General features: G+C 41.8%; 1 protein-coding gene across 1 annotated transcript in view; it reads right to left on the bottom strand.

The window, feature by feature from the left end:
• Positions 1-23,445, bottom strand: part of LOC126092185 (low-density lipoprotein receptor-related protein 1) — a 772,271-nt gene that overhangs the window by 320,984 nt on the left and 427,842 nt on the right. The window contains exons 4-8 of the mRNA XM_049907661.1: positions 19,469-19,603; positions 19,231-19,377; positions 18,205-18,318; positions 6,500-6,622; positions 52-303 (exon numbers count right to left, since the gene is read on the bottom strand). Of these exons, the coding sequence (XP_049763618.1) occupies positions 52-303; positions 6,500-6,622; positions 18,205-18,318; positions 19,231-19,377; positions 19,469-19,603 (771 nt within the window). The remainder of the gene's footprint in view (positions 1-51; positions 304-6,499; positions 6,623-18,204; positions 18,319-19,230; positions 19,378-19,468; positions 19,604-23,445) is intronic.

Here is a 23,445-nt window from a genome sequence, read left to right on the forward strand (position 1 = left end):
CAAGTTAGGGATTATACAATAAAGTTAAATTGTTAAACAAGTGTTACTCACAGTCAAAAGTGTATGTTGAAGGTGACTCCACAGTCCACCAGTTTTCCAGATTGTCCACACTGGCACAGCGAGGTTCAGAGTGAGGACCATTACGATATATGTAGCAGATGGTACGATTGCGATGATTGAAGTCCAAAGCCAATGTATGCTGATCAAGTTTTGTACCATTCTCATACACAGTACCATTTAGATGGATATGATAGATACTGTAGATGCTGCTAAAAATCAAAGATGGTGGCTCGTCCTCTGGAACTGTTTATGGCCAAATTTAATAAAAAACTAACAAAAACTTCAACTTAATGATATGCAAAAAAATTTGAACTTCTTTCCCACTATAGTGCAAGTAAAAGTATGAGGAAAGGTACCCACTCACTGAATACAAAAAGCAAAGTGCTGAGAAGGAGACTAGCACTTCAACATCTAATTTGTGTTCATCAGTCCATACGCTCTCACTCACTCACTCACTCTCTCTCTCTCTCTCTCTCTCTCTCTCTCTCTCTTTCTCTCTGTTCTGGCCCCGTTCTCTCTCCCCCTTGATGCAGTAGCTCTCAAGCTGTGAGGAGTTGATTCAGGTGGAATCAGTGGACATGTGTCACCGAGCAGTAAGTGATGGTGAGATGGTAAGAAATGGTGAAGAAAGCCACAGTCATGGGCAGTCACAGGCTGTATGCAAAACAGAGGGAATGGGCAGGAGGAACTAAGGGAGAGGGAAAAATAATAAATAAAAACTGAGTGTAGATGATTTAGAAACAGAAAAAGAATCCAAGGATTGAGAGACATGCGCACACAGACTACAAAATCTAACAGATATGAGTATGACTCAGTGGTTCAGTAGATAAGTGCCTCACAAAAAATCCGTAAGCCTGTGATTTGATCCCCAACAGGTCCCTGTACTTTTTATGTCACTTACCACTTCTTTCAATTTTGGCAATGATTTGTTAATGTGGAAATGCTACACTACTCTTTGCGTTGGAGTTCATGTTCATGTTAAACTGTAGATCTACCCTATAACTAGCTGGGTAAGTTAATTCCAACGTCAAAGGAGGGGTAGGGCATACCACCTCTAGTAGGATCACATGCAGTATAGCACGGTGGTGTTCAAACCAACTTTCAGATTGATGACAGCTTTGCCTCTAAAGGTAAAGCTTTGCCTCTAACAGGTAAAGCTGTCATCAATCTGAAGGTTGGTTTGAACACCACAGTTCAGACTGATGATAGCTTTACCTTTAGAGGCATAGAGATATATGAAGCTATACAAAAAGAATATCTAGGAACAAAGAAGTGTTATTGTATGACAGTGTTTTGATTCAGGAAGTTTCAAATCAGCGCACACTCTGCTGCAGAGTGTATTCTGGAAATAATGCCCCAGGTGATGGCAATGCCAACTTTTGCAATGTCCTTTTTTTCCAGGACTACTTAGTCTGAAAGGTGTGCAGAGGCACTTCTCTGAAGTTTGAGAGATAGATGAGAGGTACTGGCAGAAGTAAAGCTGTGAGGAAGGGTTGTGCATCAAACCTGGGGAACTCAGTTGGTAGAGCTCTTCACCATGTAAGGCAAAGAAGCCAGGTTCTGACAAGGATCAAGTACAGAGTTTTATCTGCCAGGAAGTTTATATCAGTGTGAATTCCACTGTACAGTAAAAAGTCATTCTAGCTATTCAGCAGTAGTGGGAATCATACTCAGAAAATCTACGACATTTCACACAAGAAAAAAATGGTCATCATTTACAATATGCTAATCGGAGAACACTTAAGAGGCTAAGAATTAGCGTTTTTAGGTGTATGAGCAACATGGTGCACTGAGGTCACATTGACAGTAAAAAATGCAAGTGTTGTGTGTGTGTGTGTGTGTGTGTGTGTGTGAGAGAGAGAGAGAGAGAGAGAGAGAGAGAGAGAGAGAGAGAGAGAGAGACAGACAGAGAGACAGACAGACAGAGAGAGATAGAGAGAGAGAGAGAGAGAGAGAGGTATTTGGTTTATGTGCCCATTTGTCAGTCAAAACTGCTCCATACAGTAATAATTATTTTCTTCAGACTATTGTTTACATTCAACACTTCACCAGCATTTTAAGAAACTTTAATAATGTATATTATTTGGGCCATAGATTTTCTAATAATTCTAAAAGTGACAGAATACATAAAAGCACAAATAACACTATTAGAGTTTTACAATCAGGGATATTCCCTTCTACTGGCAATGGAAACAAACAGAACAGTGAACTGTGTAAAATATTTTAAAAATGATATTATTTTTTGAATCAGACTTAGTGGTGCCCGCGTACTGTTTCACATTCTGCTTCCTGTAAATTTTCCTCTGACTTGTTTATCAACCTGTCTGTTGTCACATATCTGTAGTCAGGCTAGTTAGTGCTCTTTCATTAAATGACTGCTACCACACAGAGGATACAAACAATGGAATTAAAGTAGGGATGGATTTTAAAAGTTGTTTATGGCACACCTGCACTTTGAGTCTCTTTTCACTTAACTTTCTGTGTAGTAAATCTTTTCACTTGTAATTTCTATCATGTGGAGCTTTCTTTTCTTTCCTTTCCTTTCTTTTCTGTGTGTACCTCATCAAATCTTGAATCTGTAGTTTTCATCTTCAAAAGATCACACAATCTTAAAAACGGTCATGTCAGGAATGGAGATGCCAATTTTTGTTTTACAACACAGTCCCCCTTTGAAGAAATTACATTTTCCTCAACATATTGCTCACTTATTTAAACCCTCCAAAAGTAGAAAGCGTCAAGCTCCCTTCATAAAATAATACAACAGTACATTCTTATACCATTTTTTATCACGTTTCCTGCAGTTTGCATCACTAACTGTATCATATAGTAGTTTCTGAGTAATTAGGAAGCTGTTCTCTTTCTTGTTATCAATCATGGGCCATAGATCAAGCACTAACGCAATGAAATTTTCTTGTTAAAAATGTGGTAATACTGATGCCCACATTTACAACATTTCTCCAACATTTAAGCAACAGTTTCCATTTATTATACTTGTGAATTCTCCTGGCATGTTGATTATCAGTGCAGAAAGCTGTCTAACTATCCCCTTTAAGCTAATCAGAATTCTACCCTCTGTGAACCATTTTATTTATTTGCTGGGTGCATACAACTTATGGAAGAGGTTTATTACATTTAAAAATAATGTATGAATCAGAACATAGGAAACTGTAGTCTGTTTTCAAAATTTGAGTTTGGATTTGTAGCACATTTGTAGTGTGCTTACTGCAGCAGGTGTATGTTATTCAAAGCCTGGTTTACTAGGGCCAGTTGGAAGCTAAAACAAGGAAGTGAGCATTTGCAGACAGTTCACCAGTGTTCACTAACATTCACTTGTATCTCTGAACAAGCATTTACACAGGAAAGAAGAAAATGAACATAGCCTTATATCAATGTGTTACAGTTTCTTGGCACTATAATCAGCACACAGGATATAACACCATTTAGTAAGAGCAATGAAGCAAAATGTTGATTTTTAGAGAGGATTATTTTGCATGGTGAGTGCATTGTTTCTGACAATAACACTGAAATACAGCTCCAGCTTTCCTTGGCATTACTCGAAAATTATGAACATGTGACAGTTGGTACTTTCCACCGGCTTCTCATTATAACTGAGGAGGAAATATAAAAGCAGAAAACTAATTACTGACAACCAAGAGAATCTGATGAAAGTCTACCATTTACAATCTGGTTATTTGAGATAATTAGTAATTTTTTACATTCCAATAGCTGCTATATATCAGATAGTTCCTAATGTCTGCAGTGACATATTTGAAGCACTTCAAGCATTTTAATAAAGTACATCAGAATAATTGCTTTTTGCAGGGTGGAAAGCATTTTGAAGGACGAGAGTCAGCGAGGTTCTGGAAGGCACCAGCAGTGATGGGGAGTGATGGCAACTCCAGTGCCATAGTCAGCTGCACTACGTTTCTTGGCTGAGAGCCCATAATGCATACAGCCCGTTAGAGGTGGCCCCACAGATTCTTGACTGCGTTTAAATTTGGTGAGTACGGTAAACTCATCCTGCTGCTCTTCAAGCCACGGAAGTGCACTACAAGTTGTGTGACACGTTGCATAGTCCTGATCGTAGATGACATCATGCCGAGGAAAAACAAACTGCATGTGGGGGTGGACATGGTCTCCAAGTGTAGATGCATACTTGCGTAGATTTATTGTCCCTTACAGAATGACGATGTCACCCAGGGAATGCCACAAAAACATACCCCAGTCCATAACACTCCCTGCTCTGGCCTGGACCCTTCCGATGATTGTTGCGGGACATCTGCTTTCAGGTGTTTCATGTTGCCATGGCCATTTGTCTGTTGGAGCATAAAGCATGACTCATCCTGAAAGGCAACCTGTCAGTGACAGTCCCTCCTTTGTTACTCATGAACAGCAGTCAGCAAGGGTGCATGAATCTGGCACTTGCTGTGGAGGTCCATATGCAGCAACATTCACCAAATGGTCATTGAGAAGACACTGTAGGTGGTCCATTGGTTCATACAGGCAGTCAGTTGCTCACTCGCCCATACACGTCACTGAAGTCACTGTTCACTGCTGTCATCTGTGGCCCATGGTGCACCAGTTACCTCAGCACAGGTTCTGATAGCACGATTTTGCGATGCACAATATACTTTAGCCACCGCAACACACGAACAGTATACAGACTTAGCCATTCAGAAATGCTTCCGTCCTTGGCCCAAAAGCCAATGATCATGTACTTTTGGACATAAGATAAATTGCTCTGGTTCTGTATTACAATGACTGCACTGTTTTTTGCATAAACCCAATATGCTGTAAACACCCTCCAGTGCTAGTGCTGCCACTTGCCATCTGTGAGTGGTTATTGCACATTGATTTTGAACACAAGCAGTGACCACATTAATGTGACTGGACCATGTACATGGATGTCAATAAAATCTGCTGTATATGAGGGCTCATTTGTAACACTTAGTTACACCTTCCAGTTCCGTTCGGAATGAGACATTTGTCATAGCACTGTACCAACTTTCCAATACCCTCATCACAGAAGGTAGCCACCTGTGCTTTCTGACAATTTTCTATGCTGATCTGCAGCTTGTTGCCTGTGCCGAAATATTGTCTTCATAGCCAACAGTTCATGCGAGTGGAGATGAAAATCAGAGGGAGCCAACTCCACACTGTATGGTGGGTATCAAACACTTCCCACTGATAATACTGCAACAGCATCCTCAATGCCTTGATGGGAGACTATTTTTCTAGAAGTCTTTACGTGCTCATGGGCACTCAGAATGGAAAAAAGCGATGTGACGTGATCGACGGGCATCCTAGGGACACAGCACAACATATTTATGCAAAGCTTCATCTGATTTTCACTGTGGTTTCCATTTCATGATTGATCACACCTTACTTTCTGTATAGCCCACATAATTTGATAACATGGCAGATAGGGTGATCCCAGGTGACTTTTATTCCAGGCAAACCATTTTTATTCATCATCGAAAATCTTTAAAGTAACAGTGATACAGCTATGTAATTATAACTTCTATGAAAGTAAGCAATGAGAATGAGCCGGCAAAGGTCCCGAGTTTGAGTCTCAGTCGGGCACACAGTTTTAATCTGCCAGGAAGTTTCATATCAGCGCACACTCCGCTGCAGAGTGAAAATCTCATTCTGGATACTTACAGTTGTTTCCTTTCAAGGAAATTTATTGGGCTTTTCCTCTTTAATTTAAAGAAACACAAAGCCTGTGCTTATTCACTCCATTTCTGCATAATGCAAGATTATAATGAATTTATCATCTTTCTCACATCTCCAAATTAACTTCTGAGTGTTTTGGCAATTTTTTTGGATTCCAGAAGCACCAATGAGATCTATATACCTCTATCAGCAACATTATATTTTCTTTACAGCACTCCATGACTCAAGCAACTCTTGTCAACAACAGAAGTAGGCAAGACAGAAGAAGAAAGGTTTCTGTACTGGTAGCACTGAAGCGGAGGGGGGCGCAAACTTCCTTTGAAGGTATGTTAAAAGTTAGAATGACAGGACATGAATGAACACTATCAAATGCAAACCAGACACTACCAAATGCAAACTGTTCATGCTCACCTTACAGATTACACCAGAGAGAACTGTCATTCACTGATGCTTCTTCACTTGTGTTTGGTCCAGTGGAAACCAGGCTTAAGGTGTTGTTTATGAAGAACACACTTCATAAATGCCACAGAAACAAAATATTACACCACTGTGACCAACAAACATGGAGACATGAGTGATGATGGATATTTGATGCAATGTATTGACATGACTGAATGAAGAGTTTGCTATGGTTTACTTATTATGCCTGTTATTGCTCCTGATACAACATAGATCTCTTAGATTGGATAAATTTGGAAGCATGAGGATGTATTGTATGTGCTTAAATCTCTCTGCAAGAAATAGAACTTTCTGTTGCATTTACCATTCACTGCTTCACAATGAGTTCCTTTTTCCCTGTAGCCTTCCACACAAGAGCAGGAGTATGAACCAACAGCATTACTGCAAAGCTGATCACAAGAGCCTTCAATCTGACATTCATCAGCATCTGTGAACAAATGTAACAAAACTAGTGCATACAACAAAAGGCATTTAATAATATACATTACACAATGTTACCAAAATATTGCCATTTCTGCCTTAAACAATAGTTTTTGCTATGTGTTAGATCATGCTGTATCTAATTTTCAGTCTTCTAAAAGGAACAACCGTAAACTTTCAGTGAACACAAGACAGAGAAACTATTTCTAAGTGTGGAGGGCTGCCTGTAACTTCCCTCAGTCAAAACATGACTACATGCTGGTCATTCACAGAAGTGGATTTTTAAATGAAAACAGGTTACAACAAAATTTGATAAATGTAATCCAGCCACAAACATACAAACAAGTAATACAACTGGACAGAAAAGAAAAATTCTACTCGCTCTGCAGTGGCAGGAGAAAAGCCATGCAAAAATGAAGGAAATGTGCAAGGTTTTGGAGCCAGTGGCTCCTGTTTCTGGTAGAAAGTTTGAACGGGAAGAAAGAGGGATGAAGGAATAAGGATGAAGGAAAATGACTGGCGTGGTTGAGGAAAAGGCGAGAGTTATGGAAAGGCCACCTAAAATTCCGGGTCAGAGCAACTTTTCCATAACTCTCCACATTCCTAAACCACACAAGTCCTTTCCCTTCATCTCTCTTTCTTCCCTTTCAACCCTTCCACCAGAAGAAGGCACCACTGGCTCCACAGCTTTCACACTTCCTTCACTTTTATACCAGTTTTTTCCTGCTGCCACTTGGTGAACAGATATTTTTCGATCTGATTATATTATGTTTTCAAAAATTTATGATTTTCTTTGATATACTATTTACTCAGAAATTTATCTATGAAGGAGAAGAATTTGTCAAATAGGAATGGTTTCAATTTATGTGGATTTTTTTTAACTATCATTGTCTAACAGAGCTTTTAATTCACGAGGGAGGTGATCAAATATCTTTATGTCTGCACACTTTGCTCCTCTTAAGGTTAAATCGTGAATAGTGGAGGCTATTTCTGTTACCAGTGTTATATTTATGAACACTCCAGTGGAAGACTCTGCAGGAGAGATGCTCAGTAGCTCGGTATGGGCTTTTGTTGAAGTTTCGAGAACATACCTTTAACGAGGAGTCAAGCAGTATATTGCTCCTGTGGTGTCACCGCCAGACACCACACTTTCTAGGTGGTAGCCTTTAAATCGGCCGCGGTCCGTTAGTATAAGTCGGACCCGCGTGTCACCACTATCAGTGATTGCAGACCGAGCGCCGCCACACGGCAGGTCTAGAGACACTTCCTAGCACTCGCCCCAGTTGTACAGCCAACTTTGCTAGCGATGGTTCACTGACAAATTACGCTCTCATTTGCCGAGATGATAGTTAGCATAGCCTTCAGCTACGTCATTTGCTACGACCTAGCAAGGCGCCATTACCAGTTACTATTGATGCTGTAAAACATGTACCGTCAAGAGCGATGTTCACCAATAATGGATTAAAGTTAAGTATTCTACCAGTTACCTCCTTTTTTCTGAAGTCTAAATACCTTGTCCTGTTCCAGACCTCACGCCAGCCTGCGTGAGCTTAAACGCATGCCTTTCGGCTTCCTGTCATAGGGGATTGGCTGTCTTGCCAATCCACAACAGTTGGCGACGAGGCCAATTCGCGTTCGTAACTATACTGCCCTGATTTACTTGTGCAATGGCTTCGCCACCATCTCCAGATGTACTGTCCGAATTTTATTGCTTACAGAACCAGCAGACGCAGGCCTTACTGGATGCCCTTGGACAGCTCGTCCAGGGTCAACGTGCAATGCAAAACGATGCGGCAGCCGCCGCTCCACTGCTCACGCAGCCACAACACGCAGTTGCACCACCTTTTCGTCCTTTTGATGCGGCACTGGAAAGCTGGACGGAGTGGTCACGCCAATTTGGATTCCATCTCGCCGCCTACAGCATTCAAGGTAATGAGCGGCAGCCTTTTCTCCTTTCTTGCGTCGGAGTCCACACGTACCGTGTGATAGTCAAATTATTTCCCTGACGCGACGTAGCAACTCTGTCCTACGACGAAATTTTGTCTGCATTGGATGCATATTTCAAAGAATCAGTCAATGTAGTTGCCAAACGGTATACGTTCTTTCGTACAAAACGTACGGCAGGTCAGACTAATCGGGAGTGGGTTGCAACCTTGCAAGGCCTTACTAGGGATTGTGCTTTTGAGTGTCAATGTGGACTCCCTTATTCAGATACTATGGTGCGTGATGCAATTGCACAGAACGTTTCTGATGTTTGTATAAGGGAACAGATTTTGAAACTAGTCAATCCCTCCCTTCAACAAGTGATGGACATATTGGATCGGCAGGACACACTTGACTTTGCTCAGGAATCATTTGAAACTTCGCCACCCGTGTGGCAGGTTAACCGGCCCGCTGGGCGAGCTGCACGGAACAGTAAACCGGCCGCGCCAAAGCCGCCTGGCTCTCAGCCACGTGTCCCGCGCCAGCAAGCAAATGCAGTGAAATCATGCCCGCAGTGTGCTACTAGACATTCGTGTGAGAATTGCCCGTCACGCCAAGCTATTTGCTTTTTCTGTAATAAAAAAGGACATGTTCAATGTGTCCGCCAGAAAAAGCTCCGATCGGAAGCTCAAAACCATTCCAGGCCCTTTGCTTCGCGCTGGAATCGGAATCGAACCAAGGATACTCAGGCTCGCGACACTTCGCCTATGGAAATTCATGAAGTTCATTCCACTCCGCCCAGTGTTCGTCCCACAACTGGTGTGCATCGACATCGCCGGAAATCCCGTCAAGTCGCAAGTGAGTCTGTACCAGTGTCAGTTCACGTTGCACGAGACAGTCGCTCTTGTCGTCAGTAGGACAATAAACTTTTTGTAGATTTGGACATTAACAGCAAAGTGATACCATTCCAGCTCGACACTGGAGCTGCAGTTTCACTGATCAATCATGACACGTACAAACAGCTGGGCACACCTCCGTTGCGTGCCGCAAATGTTAAGTTACGTAGTTATTCAGGACAAGCGATCGCTGTGTTGGGACAGTGCAGCCTTCTTGCAACATACAAGGGACAAACAAAACTTGTGTCATTTTATGTCCTTCGTTCTTCTTCTGCAGTGAACTTGTTTGGTTTCGATTTATTTCAGTTGTTTAACTTGTCTATAGTCAATCAGGTCCTCTCAGTGAACCAGACTGTGCCTTCAGCCAGCGTTTCTCGTCTACGTGAAGAATTTGCAGACATTTTTGCACCGGGCCTCGGTTGCGCTAGGAACTATAAAGCATATTTGGAACTGAAAGTAAACGCGCAACCGAAATTTTTCAGAGCGCGCAATGTTCCCCACGCATTGCGTGATGAGGTCGCAAGAACATTACACGAATTGGAATCACAAGGTGTAATTGAACGTGTGCAGGCTTATCTCTGGGCGTCACCCTTAGTAATTTTGCGAAAACCTTCCGGAAAACTGAGAATTTGCATGGACTTCAAGGCAACAGTGAATCCACAACTAGAGACTGCAACTTTTCCTTTACCCCGCCCAGACGATCTTTTTGACAAACTGTGCCTGGGTAAATATTTTTCGAAGTTGGACCTAGCAGATGCATACTTGCAAATACCGGTGGACGAAGAATCCCAGCGCGTTTTGGTTATTCACAAATCGAGAAAGAAGCATTGGCTCTCGTATTTGGTGTTACAAAGTTTCATGATTTCTTGTATGGTCGTCACTTTACCATCATCACAGACCACAAACCTTTGACATCGCTTTTTCATCCGACCAAGCCTGTACCTCCACCTACAGCGCAGAAATTCATTCGCTGGTCTATTTTCCTCTCGCAGTACCGCTAGGATATCTTGTATCGGTCCACTGCTAAGCACGGAAACGCCGATGCCTTGTCCCGTTTGCCTGTTGCTGAGGATAGAGCATTCGATTCCTCCAAACTTGCTTGCATGTTCATTGATTTGGAAACCGATGACGTGTTCGAATCATTTCCAATTGATTTTCGTCGTCTAGCTACAGCCACAGCTGCCGACCCTGTCCTTGCTACCATTCTGCGTTTTGTTGCTACGCAATGGCCCTTGTCAAAGTCACGGATTGGGGATCCGTTGGTTCGCCGATTTTTTGCTCACAAGGAGAGACTTTTTGTACGACGTGGTGTTTTGCTGTTGCGTTCAGATAATGATCAGTCCAGGGTCGTTGTCCCATGTTTGTTACAGGCCTCTGTCTTACGGCTTCTCCACCAAGGACATTGGGGTATAGAGCGAACGAAACAACTTGCTCGTCAGCATTGTACTTGGTTCGGAATCGATGCCGCGATTGCGAATATGTGCTCTTCTTGTATGGTGTGTGCCGAACAACAATCAGCACCACCGCGAAAATTCTTTGCATGGCCAAGAGCCACTACCCCTTAGCAACACTTACACATCGATTTTGCTGGTCCCTTCTGGAATGCTCGATGGTTGGTTCTGGTCGATTCATTCAGTAATTTTCCTTTTGTCCGGATGTTGTCCACGACGTCATCTGCCACCATCCAAACGTTATCTGCTATCTTTTGCATTGAAGGTCTTCCACAGACTATTGTTTCCGACAATGGCCCACAATTCATGTCCGCAGAATTTCAGTCATTCTGCAAGGCCAATGGTATTCAACATCTGACATCCGCGCCATTTTCGCCACAGTCAAACGGTGCCGCTGAACGATTGGTCAGGACTTTCAAGTCACAGATGTTGAAGTTGAAAGAGTCACATTCTCGGGAGGACGCGTTATTGCTCTTTTTGTCCTCGTATCGCTCTCAGCCCCGAGATGGTCGCTCGCCGGCTGAGTTGCTCCACGGTCGCCCTCATCGCACCTTGATGTCTTTGCTACATCCACCGCATCAGGTTCCTGTGCAGAGGCAGACACCTGCTTTTGCCCCAGGCGACGTTGCATACTATCGCAACTATCGCGGTTCACGGCGTTGGCTCGAAGGGCGCATTCTTCGCTGCCTCGGCCGCGCTATGTATCTGATTTTGGGGGCCTCTGGTGAGGTGCGTCGGCATCTCAATCAGCTGCGCCTCTGTCGTCGCACGGGATCTGCCGCTCCCCGTCTGCTTTCAGCGACGGTGCCGTCCGGTCAGCGCCCTGGGAACCCATCTACTGGCTCACCTCAGCCCCAGGTGTTACTGATGCTGCCTTCCATTTTGCCCCATGGCGACGCGCCGCTGCCGCTGCCTGTTCTCCCGCCGGCGACGCCCGCAGTGGACGCGTCGCTGCAACCGCCGGGCGCCTCCCTGGGTCACGCGCCGCCGATCGCTTCCCGTGACCAGTTGTCCTCCGCCATGGAATTCTTGCCCGCTCCGGACCATATGTCGTCTTCGCCCGTCAGGTGCCCCGGCTCGATGGAGGTCGACCCTTCGGCCCCTCCTCTCTCTCTACGGGCACATACACCGCATGTTGGCGTGCACCCTGAAGCAGGTTTTCAGGCGTTTCCTAGCTCCCCTCGGGCCGAATGGCAGGGTGCGGGTGGCACAGCCTCACCTGTTGTTAGGCTCCCCACCTCGTCGCATACGCCAACATGGGGTCCTCTCCACGGCGGGCGGAAGCCTTATACCACAACCGTCCACCGATTTGTGGGGGAGGAATGTGGTGTCACCGTCAGACACCACACTTGCTAGGTGATAGCCTTTAAATCGGCCGCGGTCCGTTAGTATACGTCGGACCCGCGTGTCGCCACTATCAGTGATTGCAGACCGAGCGCCGCCACACGGCAGGTCTAGAGACACTTCCTAGCACTCACCCCAGTTGTACAGCCGACTTTGGTAGCGATGGTTCACTGACAAATTACGCTCTCATTTGCCGAGGCGATAGTTAGCATAGCCTTCAGCTACGTCATTTGCTACGACCTAGCAAGGAGCCATTACCAGTTACTATTGATGCTGTAAAACATGTACCGTCAAGAGCGATGTTCAAAAATAATGGATTAAAGTTAAGTATTCTACCAGTTACCTCCTTTTTCTGAAGTCTAAATACCTTGTCCTGTTCCAGACCTCACGCCAGCCTGCATGAGCTTAAATGCATGCCTTTCGGCTTTCTGTCATAGTGGACTGGCTGTCTTGCGAATCCACAACAGCTCCCTCCTACATATATCTTGCGAAGAGACCATGAGGATAAAATCAGAGAGATTAGAGCCCACACAGAGGCATACCGACAATCCTTCTTTCCACGAACAATACGAGACTGGAATAGAAGGGAGAACCAATAGAGGTACTCAATGTACCCTCCACCACACACCGTCAGGTGGCTTGCGGAGTATGGATGTAGATGTAGATGTAGAACACTGCTATTGCTTTGAAGTAGTGCCTGATTCTCCACAGCAAACTTCATAATAGAGTAAATATATTGAGAGGCTGCTATTGATATGCATCTTTTCTTAAATAGTTGCTACATAAAGTTCAAAATTAAACACTAGATAATTTTTTTGATGCATTCATCACCAAAATCAACAATTAAACCTGCTGGCCAGGGTAGTTCTTGCTGGCCAGGGTAGTTGACTTACACCTTCTAGAGCACGTTGGGTGGCATGGGATACATGCGGACGTGCATTGTCCTGTTGGAACAGCAAGTTCCCTTGCCGGTCTAGGAATGGTAGAACGATGGGTTCGATGACGGTTTGGATGTACCGTGCACTATTCAGTGTCCCCTCGACGATCACCAGTGGTGTACGGCCAGTGTAGGAGATCGCTCCCCACACCATGATGCCGGGTGTTGGCCCTGTGTGCCTCGGTCGTATGCAGTCCTGATTGTGGCGCTCACCTGCACGGCGCCAAACACGCATATGACCATCATTGGCACCAAGGCAGAAGCGACTCTCATCGCTGAAGACGACACGTCTCCATTCGGCCCTCCATTCACGCCTGTCGCGACACCACTGGAGGCGGGCTGCACGATGTTGGGGCGTGAGCGGAAGACGGCCTAACGGTGTGTGGGACCGTAGCCCAGCTTCATGGAGACGGTTGCGAATGGTCCTCGCCGATACCCCAGGAGCAACAGTGTCCCTCATTAGCTGGAAAGTGGCAGTGCGGTCCCCTACGGCACTGCGTAGGATCCTACGGTCTTGGCGTGCATCCGTGCGTCGCTGCGGTCCGGTCCCAGGTCGACGGGCACGTGCACCTTTCGCCGACCACTGGCGACAACATCGATGTACTGTGGAGACCTCACACCCCACGTGTTGAGCAATTCGGCGGTACGTCCACCCGGCCTCCCGCATGCCCACTATACGCCCTCGCTCAAAGTCCGTCAACTGCACATACGGTTCACGTCCACACTGTCGCGGCATGCTACCAGTGTTAAAGACTGCGATGGAGCTCCGTATGCCACGGCAAACTGGCTGACACTGACGGCGGCGGTGCACAAATGCTGCGCAGCTAGCGCCATTCGACGGCCAACACCGCGGTTCCTGGTGTGTCCGCTGTGCCGTGCGTGTGATCATTGCTTGTACAGCCCTCTCGCAGTGTCCGGAGCAAGTATGGTGGGTCTGACACACCGGTGTCAATGTGTTCTTTTTTCCATTTCCAGGAGTGTATAATACTAGGGCATGAATATAACACTAGGACCAAAAACAACCTCTACAAAGACTTCAAGGGGTTAACATTAGTATAGACAGGAGTCACATACATTGGTACATGAGAGTTCAACAACCTATTAGAGCACATTAAATATCATATAGATAATGTAGTTAGGGTTTCCACAAGTTTCCCCGAGTGAAATTCCCTGATATTTCCCTGATTTCCCGACAAATTTTGAGATCTGAAGGGTAACTTAAGATATAAGTTGACAGTCTGTCTTTGTGGCTATGGTACAAGAAACAATACTGCAATGAGGAAATATGTATTAAAAAGAAAGAAAGAAACACACACTTGCAAGCAGAAGGCGTTTCCTGATGCAAGAAAAAATCTTACGTACTAACATCAACATTTTTTGTAATGAACTGTTTTTAGATGGAGAAAGCAAGCCAAATGGTATATGTATTTCATTAAGACGACTTATGTTATTTTATTTCAATAAAATGAAACACATCTGGTGACAAAAACACCCATTCCTTTGGAGTCACAAAACAGGTTTAAAAAACATTCACTGCTTTCACAAATAACCTCAGAAAAAAAGTAGACTTCTTGAAAGAAGGGTATAAGGCAAGAAGAATTGTGTAAACCAACATTGTAGGTGACACCAATAAAATGTTGGTTCTACTTTGTTCGTTATTGTTGATTATTACCCACTGTGTTATATCTATTATTTTACAGGTAATGTGTGATTTTTCTTTCGAGAAATATATGAGTATATAGCATACAAACTGCCAGCGAGTGACACAATTTTCTTCTTATCATCCATACTTTCTAAAATATAAACTTCTTTTGAAGTGCCAAAATGTACTAGAACAAATAAAATGAATATAAAATGCCACACTGTACAACGCACTTGCAGTGAGACAGTCGTAATTCCTGAAATCCATCACCCACGGCCTCTGACCTGCTGAAGAGCACCGCAGTCCTTGGTCCATGGACAAACCATGAAAATCCGCTGCATTACGCCACACACAAACAGACCCAGCCTGCGGGCAGATCAGGGAGACTAGACCCGACGGGCAGGGCCTGTACATTGTCTCTGAGAATCAGATCCAAACAAACCATTCCTCACGCCCCCCTGCCTCTCAGCGGCAGCTGCTAGGCTAGCAGCAAGCAGTGGTGGCAGCACTGACTGCAAGCTGACGGGAGTGGTGGGAAGGAGAGAAGCAGTAGAAATGAGCGAATAGGGGGGCAGTGCGCCTACTCAGCTGCACCCAGCCAGCAACAACGCATGACACCTCATTAAACAAACCATTTCATCTACTGAGACAAAAAAGTGATTTTTTCAGTGTTTTTTTTCCAAATTTCCCCGATTTTCCTGATGTGTTTGAAATTCCCTGATTTCCAGAACCTGTGGCAACCCTGGTAGTAGAGTTTAGGACTGTGCAGCTCCTAGCACTCCACTGATGACTAATCTTCTCAAGAACTCTTAAATTTAATGTTTCAGGTTAATTTATAATTAGATTTGGCAATTTAATACAATAATGTAATGTCATTTCACTGTATTGCACTTAAATGTACATCCTTGCCTTTTTTCCACATCCCAGAGATCACTCTTCATGGAATCCATGGAACACCATTAATGTAGTAATGTAAAAGAGCAAGAGTTGCTGAACTCTAGCATTCAAGATCTATAACATGTGATTTTCAGTACATGTTCTGATTACCAAGCACAACCAGGAATTTTAAACAATCAGTTTTACATATTTTATTTCCCTGACACAGTACTGTTACCATTTTAATAAAATTTAATGAACAGTTTTTTTTTCTTTTTTTTCCTAATTTGAGTGACAGGCTACTTACCAAGAATCAAGCAATAATACTTCTGAATATTTCATTTAATACCTATTCAATAGCTACACTTTGTTGCGCTTGATTATGATGTTTACCTATCAGCAAACTACACATTCCTGCTTCAGTATCAAATGGAGGGTCTTTTATATATAGCAACGAAAGGAGAGGACACAGTATTGAAAGATGTAGAATACCAGTATTACTTTGCTCCCACTAAGGAGAAGATTCATTGTGAGAGCTGCATTAGCTTTCTAACATGACCCTTTACTTCCCATCAGTTAAATATGAGTTAACCATTTACTCATTGTATCTCAAAAGCTTCCCCAAAAGAATGTTGTGATTTGGACAGTCGTATAATTGCCTTACACAGATCAAAAAACATCCTGGTAGGTGAAATCTTGTTGCTCAGATATTTCAATATGCAATCTGAGAAACAGTAGACGGCATGTTCAGTAGAGAGCCCCCTTTGAAATCCAAACTGTAACTGACTTGGGTATCTTACATATGCAGATAGTCTCAATGATTCTTAAGTATAGCACATTTTTCAAAACTTGTGAAATGAGTCAATAGCTGAAATGAACTGGTGAAATGAGTCAATAGCTTAAATTCCTCATAATGATATATGAGAAGGAGTGATCTGTACATACTTCTAAGAAATTTTTTACATACAAGATTGTGGTCGACACCATTTTTTATTGACACAATGCACTATGTATTTGAAATGAGAAAGTTCCAAGATGAGCTTCACTCACGACGTAAATGTAAAAATTGGCATAAATGTGCACTTTTACTATATATTGTGTGGATTTTAACAACTGACAAGTGTCACAAGAATGCTACATATGTAGACATGCCAACATCCACAAAGTGCATTTTTTAGCTGTGTATGTATTTACTTGTGACAAATCTGTTTGTAATTTTATTTTTGACAAACCTTTGTGGAATTTGCAATATACTCTCCACTAAAATGTGAACATAGCATGAGTAATGAACTGACTATGGAACTTGACATACAACCAAAAAAGTTTTTAAACATCTAAAACGGAGCAAGGTGGCGCAGTGGTTAGCACACTGGACTCGCTTTCAGGAGGACAATGGTTCAAACCCACATTGGCCATCCTGATTGGGTTTTCCATGATTTCCCTAAATCACTTCAGGCAAATACCGGGATGGTTTCTTTGCAAGGGCACGGCCGACTTCCTTCCCCATCCTTCCCTAGTACGATGGGACCGATGACCTTGCTATTTGGTCCTCTCCCCCAAATCAACCAACCAAATATCTGAAGATGACTATCTTAGCTGTCGAAACAGTTCAATAAAAAAACAGAGTTGAATGTGGATAGAGGCTATAAAAAAATTCTTTAGAATCAATAGTTATTAAGATCTGTCCCACTAACTTTCTTAAAGAACACCTCAGTCTGCCTGGAAAGATGTCTTATGAAAGTGATGTACTAAAGATGACTACAGTAGCTATATCAGATGAACATGTTTTACACATTTTGCTTGAAATGTTATCAACTGCATGACAGTTTTCACCATTAAGAAGTTAAATATTCTCCTGGTTTCACTAGAAGTGATTGAATGCTTGTGGTACTGATTGTCACATAAAGACTGCAATGCTGCTTCTTTGAGATGACTGTACTGAATTTCTTGCTTACATTTTGAAAATTATTATTGAAAACATTTTTTGCTGTGTGTTTGATGTCAAGGACCATTTGGTCATTATCTTCAACTAGTGGATCATCTTGTTCACGGTTAAGACTTTTCTGTTTCCCTTCTCCATATAGTTTTGATTTTATTTTCAGAATTACAAATCTCTAACATCACATGCAAGCTTTTTGATTTTCTTGTAAATCTTCTCAATAACCAACAATGCCTTCTGTATAATACAAAGACAGTTGCACACCTGTGCTTATCACAGATCATTAGATATAGTTCTCTCTTTCTGCTGCATCTTTTGTTACCACAATTTCTTTGATATACCAGTGATGCCATATTTCTCAGTTTTAATCAAGGAACAGCTGATAAAGGTGGAGAGAAATCTGATTAGAAGTTTATGACCACTGCTTAGTATAGTTGAATCCACTTGACACAGACTATCAAATGGATAGATTTTTCCCTGCTATAATGTGAACAGGATCCCATTTTGTACAATGAAGTATCATAAAATTTCCTACACAAGAAAAGTTTAAGAAGACAACACAACAAATGAAATAAACTTACCTACACAGTTTGTGCCAACAGGCTTCTCTCCTTCTCGACAATAACATATAGCGCCACTAGGACTATGTCGACAAGCATGTGAGCACATCATACTGGAACAGCTCACACCATCAGCTGGAAATATACAATAGAAATACAATCTCTCACAACTAACAGCAACACTAAGAACAATGAACAGGTTTTCTTTGTGCAAGAAGTGAGAGCTTTGTTATTATTTAAATTACAACAATGTGCAGCAACCACTTCCAGAGAAAAAATATTTTTTCCCTATTCTACTTCAGTTATATTTAAAGAAATATAATAAATACATAGCACAACGAAACAACTGGTGTGTACTGTTATGATACCTCTGCTTATATTTTGATTCAGTGAGGGAAGGACACAAAATGAATTGATAAGGTATTGGACACAGTAGTAATAAATAAACTCATCTTTCTCTATCATGTTTAGATGGGCATAAAAATAACAAATAAGGACTGCAGGGAATTTCAGGAACCCTTAGGTTACATGTGAAACTGTCGGTGTTTACTGGTGTGTTAGATAATATGAATTTAAATGGTGAAAAGATAAAGTCTATCAAAGTACAAAACTAAAGTAGTGTCTTCTTCTGCTACATATACTTGAAGTAGATTACAAACGCTAAGGTGAAAAGGTAGTTCAGTACAATGTCACCAGACATCCATCACACTATAACATTGGGCTGGTGCCTGCAACACACCTCACAGTGGTTTGCAGAATATGTAGGTATGGAAGCTGCAAAGAATGACCACATCATTCATGCCACGTAATGTATGAAAATAATGCAAAAGTTATGACTACCTGAGATCTCCTTCTTATAATGTAAATCTAGTGTTTTCGTACTGCATTGTTTTTCTTGGTAGAATAATTTGAATACTTTTATGCACAAGGAAGCGTCAGTTCAAACAATGTAATTAGTGTTAGTAATAATAAAAATGGCAACAGCAGTAATAATAATAATAATAATAATAACAAAGTTCTGAATGGCCACAAATTAGCTTTACTTACGGTAAACATAATCTGGTTTGCAGAAGTCTCCTTCGTCTTTTCCATCTGGACACTCAGATGTGGAATTGCAAAGTGCTGACACTGGAAGGCATTCCACTGTGTCAGGACATCTAAATTCGTTCCAGAGGCATTTGTAATTCACATGACCTGTAAAATTTAACTACAGTTATCAAAAGTGTCCATGAACTAACATTAATATTCTGAAGAGTGTACATTTGATATGGATTTCATCACTTACACCTTTCAAGGTCTTCATCCGAAGCATCATCCTCTGGACTTCCACAGTCAATCTCGCCATCACATAGCCATGCTAAAGGGATGCACAGCTTGGATTTTGTGCACTGGAATGACTGCGGCCTACAGGTTTTTTGTTCTGAAAGGAATACGTTAAAATTGTTAATACATACATGCATATTCAATTTACATTCATTGTATGGGGTGGGGTGGGGGGGGAATTTGCATCTTACTTCTTTTCTGGGACACTGTATTCACATCTACTCAAAACATTTTTCTTCAAGGTGAATGCACTACTGGAACTTCTCAAACAACCTAGAGAAGAATCTGCAATGTGCTTTCTTTGTGAAAGTTCAGAGGAAAACACAAAACTGGTTCTAATGCTTATAGATGACTCATTGCACTTTGAAAGGAGCAAGAAATCACAATGCCATGCAAGGACACCCAAATAATAGTTTGTAAGGGGAGGGCAGGAGGGCGCTAGTTCTGGGGTAGGGAGTATTTTTAATATTTTGGAAGACAAATGGTGACTTCCAAGTACTCATAAAAAAGTTAAATTTCTAACTCTGTTAAAAACTGCCTAATACCAATTTTTAAATCATTTTCTCAAAAGAAAAACACCTTATTACACTATATGTTTTTCCTTTCCCTGAGAGCTAGGGGGCTGTGGTTCCTCCTTGCCCCTGGGTACAGGTGCCCTTGAGGCAGTCCTCAAGAAATTATTGTGTTTTGGCAATCCTACAAGCACCATTTGAGTTATTCCAAAGAGGTTCAAAAGACATAAAAAAAACTTAAATACACAGTTCTGAAGTTCCACAGTAATCACTGTATTTAAGTTTTTAATATTTATATTCCTCCAAGTACTGACAGAATATTCCACAAACATTACAAAAAGACAATCTTTAGCCCATCATTCTACAGATACCATCTCCAAGTTTGGCTGTGCTTACGTATCCACTTCCAGTGAAAAAAAAAGTAAAGTGCTTTTTTCTTACACTCTTTACTCTCTCCACTTCTACATGACAAATAACTTTAACAGAGAGTTAGATGAATACCATTACATCTCTGGACCATACTGACAAAAGGAAAGTCATAGTTTTAACCACTATTAACAACAACGTTACCACAGACGAAGTGCTACCTTGTCCTAGCATAGGATGGGAAATGGAACTGGCCATGGTTTTGTAGGAGCAAACATTCACCTGAAGTGATTCCTGAAAACCACGTGTAATTTACATGCAGATGCTGTACATGGATTTGAACCTTATTCCTCCGAAATATAAAACCAGTGTCTTACAAGCTTTCTGAGAATTTAACTTGACTTGGGTCACACTGGTTCATCTACATCTTTGATGCATTGGTGAACATTAATTTGGATACGTGAGGAAAAATGTTGAATGAGGTTTGGTACTAGGCATACTCCTACTCTTGACACACCAGAGAGAGCCAAGTGAATAGCGAAACAGGATAATAACTAGTTCACAGCAAGCGGTTTAATCTTAATCTTACAAAAACTAATTTTATGCATGCAAAACTAAAACGAGTTACAGGGACAAAATGTAGTGGTCAATGTGCAGACACAAAATGACCTCATGTGTGAAGTTCCAAGCAACCCAGGTGGATATCAAACTGAGGCAGCACATGGATAAGTTAACCAAAAGCCTGATTTTGTCTGATTTCCACTTAGAAAATGGTGTTATTGTGTTGTCCAGCAGACAGGGTTCATAGCATACTTTCACTGGCTGCTGCTTGAAAGCATAATCTTCTGGGAGAATGCAGCTGAAGTCAAGAAAATATTTGATCTCCAGAAGCATGCACTAAGAATATTATGAAAAAATTAAAACCAAACACCTGGAAGAAGCCTTTTCAAGGACCCTGAGATCCCTACACTGACATGCTAATATTGAATCACAACACTCAAACAGTGGATATTGAATCTGACTACGTCAAGGAAAATGAAATAAGCACGATAATCCCCACCTTAAAAAACAAACACTCAGCTGCATGGGATGGTATGTCAAGTGCTGTAGTTCAAAAATACATAAAACAAATAGTTAAACCACTAACTTACCTCATAAACTGCAGTATTTTAGACAACATTTATCCTAGTAGTCTAAAAATAAGCAAAGCATAAGTTTAGGAAAGATTGTTGCACAACAACTGCAGTTTATGAATTTCTCCATAGTCCTAGATGAAGGAATGAAGACAATTGACATATTCTTATATCGTTCCAAAATCTTAATCTTCTCATTAAGAAACTGAAGGCAAACAACATCAAAGCCTCATCTATGCATTTACTGTCTACGTACTTAACAAACTGCAAGTAATCTACTAAACTTTCACGCAGAACAGATACTGAGGTCATGTATTCCCAGTCTTCTAAAGATACAGTAAACCAGGGAGGGGGGTGCCACAGGAGTCAATCCTAGGTCCTTTCCTCTTCTTAGCTTATGTCAATGTCATGACACAATCTGTCAACTCACATATAGCATGCTACATTGACGACACCTCCCTCTTATTTTATGAGAAAGACTTTGAGGCATTACAGTCAGTTGCAATGAAAGGTGTAAATGAAGCAACCGTATATCTTCTACATCAAGGACTACACGCTAACATCAGTAAATCCCAGCTAACAACATTTCAAACAACTGGCTCCTGTCAGGCTGAAATCAGCAGCATACATTGTGATGAATCATAGAAACAGATAACAAAAAATTTGTTGGTGTCCACCTGGACAAAAATCTTCACTTGGTGAACCACATTAACTCTGTATGTGAGAAAATCAGCAGTAGCTTGCACATTATAACCCAAATGGCAAAAATAGTTCCAAGTCAAACTTTAAAAACAGTCTACTATGGAACAATTTACCCATTTCTTAATTATGAAATTGAACTGTGGGGCTGTGTGGCAGACCTGTACCTGAATAGAATATTAATACAACAGAAGACAGTTACTATGTTAATGCATAGACTGAGATCCACTCAATCCTGTAATGAAACCTTTGGTCAACATAAATCATTAACAATTTATTATTTATGCTGCTATAAACTTATTACATTTGTTGGGAATAGTAAAAACAAAGAAAATAAATGTAGTGGTACACACAATTATGATACTACAAGTAAGGGCAAGTACTTCAGGCAGAGGACAAAACTAAAAATAACTGACAACAGCCTTTATATTAATGGGTAGATATGGCTCAATAAGCTGCCACATACTCTAAAAACTTGTGAAGCAAAGCTATTCCACAAGGAGTTAAAAGCTTTCATTGTAAATAGGTGTTTGTATTCACTCAGTTAATTCTAAGTTACATGTTCCCTGTTGCAACACATAATATACTTACAATACTAAGACAAATATATGTACAAGTACTACATATAAGTACCGAGCGAAGTGGCGCAGTGGTTAGCTCACTGAACTTGCTTTCGGGAGGACAGTGGTTCAATCTTGCATCCGGCCATCCTGATTTAGGTTTTCCATGATTTCTTGAAATCACTTCAGGCAAATGCCGGGATGGTTACTTTGGAAGGGCACGGCTGACTTCCTTCCCTAATCCAATGAGATTGATGACCTTGCTGTATTGTTTCTTCCACCAAATCAACCCCAACCAACTATCAGTTTAATAAGTCACAGCAGCAAAATACTAACGCAAATTCTTTACAGACGAAGGGAAAAACTGGTAGAAGCTGACCTCGGGGAAGATGAGTTTGGATTCTGTAGAAATGTTGGAACACGTGAGGCAATACTGACCCTACGACTTATCTTAGAAGACAGATTAAGGAAAGGCAAACCTACGTTTCTAGCATTTGTAGACTTAGAGAAAGCTTTTGACGATGTTGACTGGAATACTCTCTTTCAAATTCTGAAGGTGGCAGGGGTAAAATACAGGGAGCAAAAGGTTGTTTACAATTTGTACAGAAACCAGATGGCAGTTATAAGAGTCGAGGGACATGAAAGCAGTGGTTGGGAAGGAAGTGAGAC

The sequence above is a fragment of the Schistocerca cancellata genome, chromosome 7, assembly GCF_023864275.1.
Source record: "Schistocerca cancellata isolate TAMUIC-IGC-003103 chromosome 7, iqSchCanc2.1, whole genome shotgun sequence".
NCBI classification, from domain to species: Eukaryota; Metazoa; Arthropoda; class Insecta; order Orthoptera; family Acrididae; genus Schistocerca; species Schistocerca cancellata.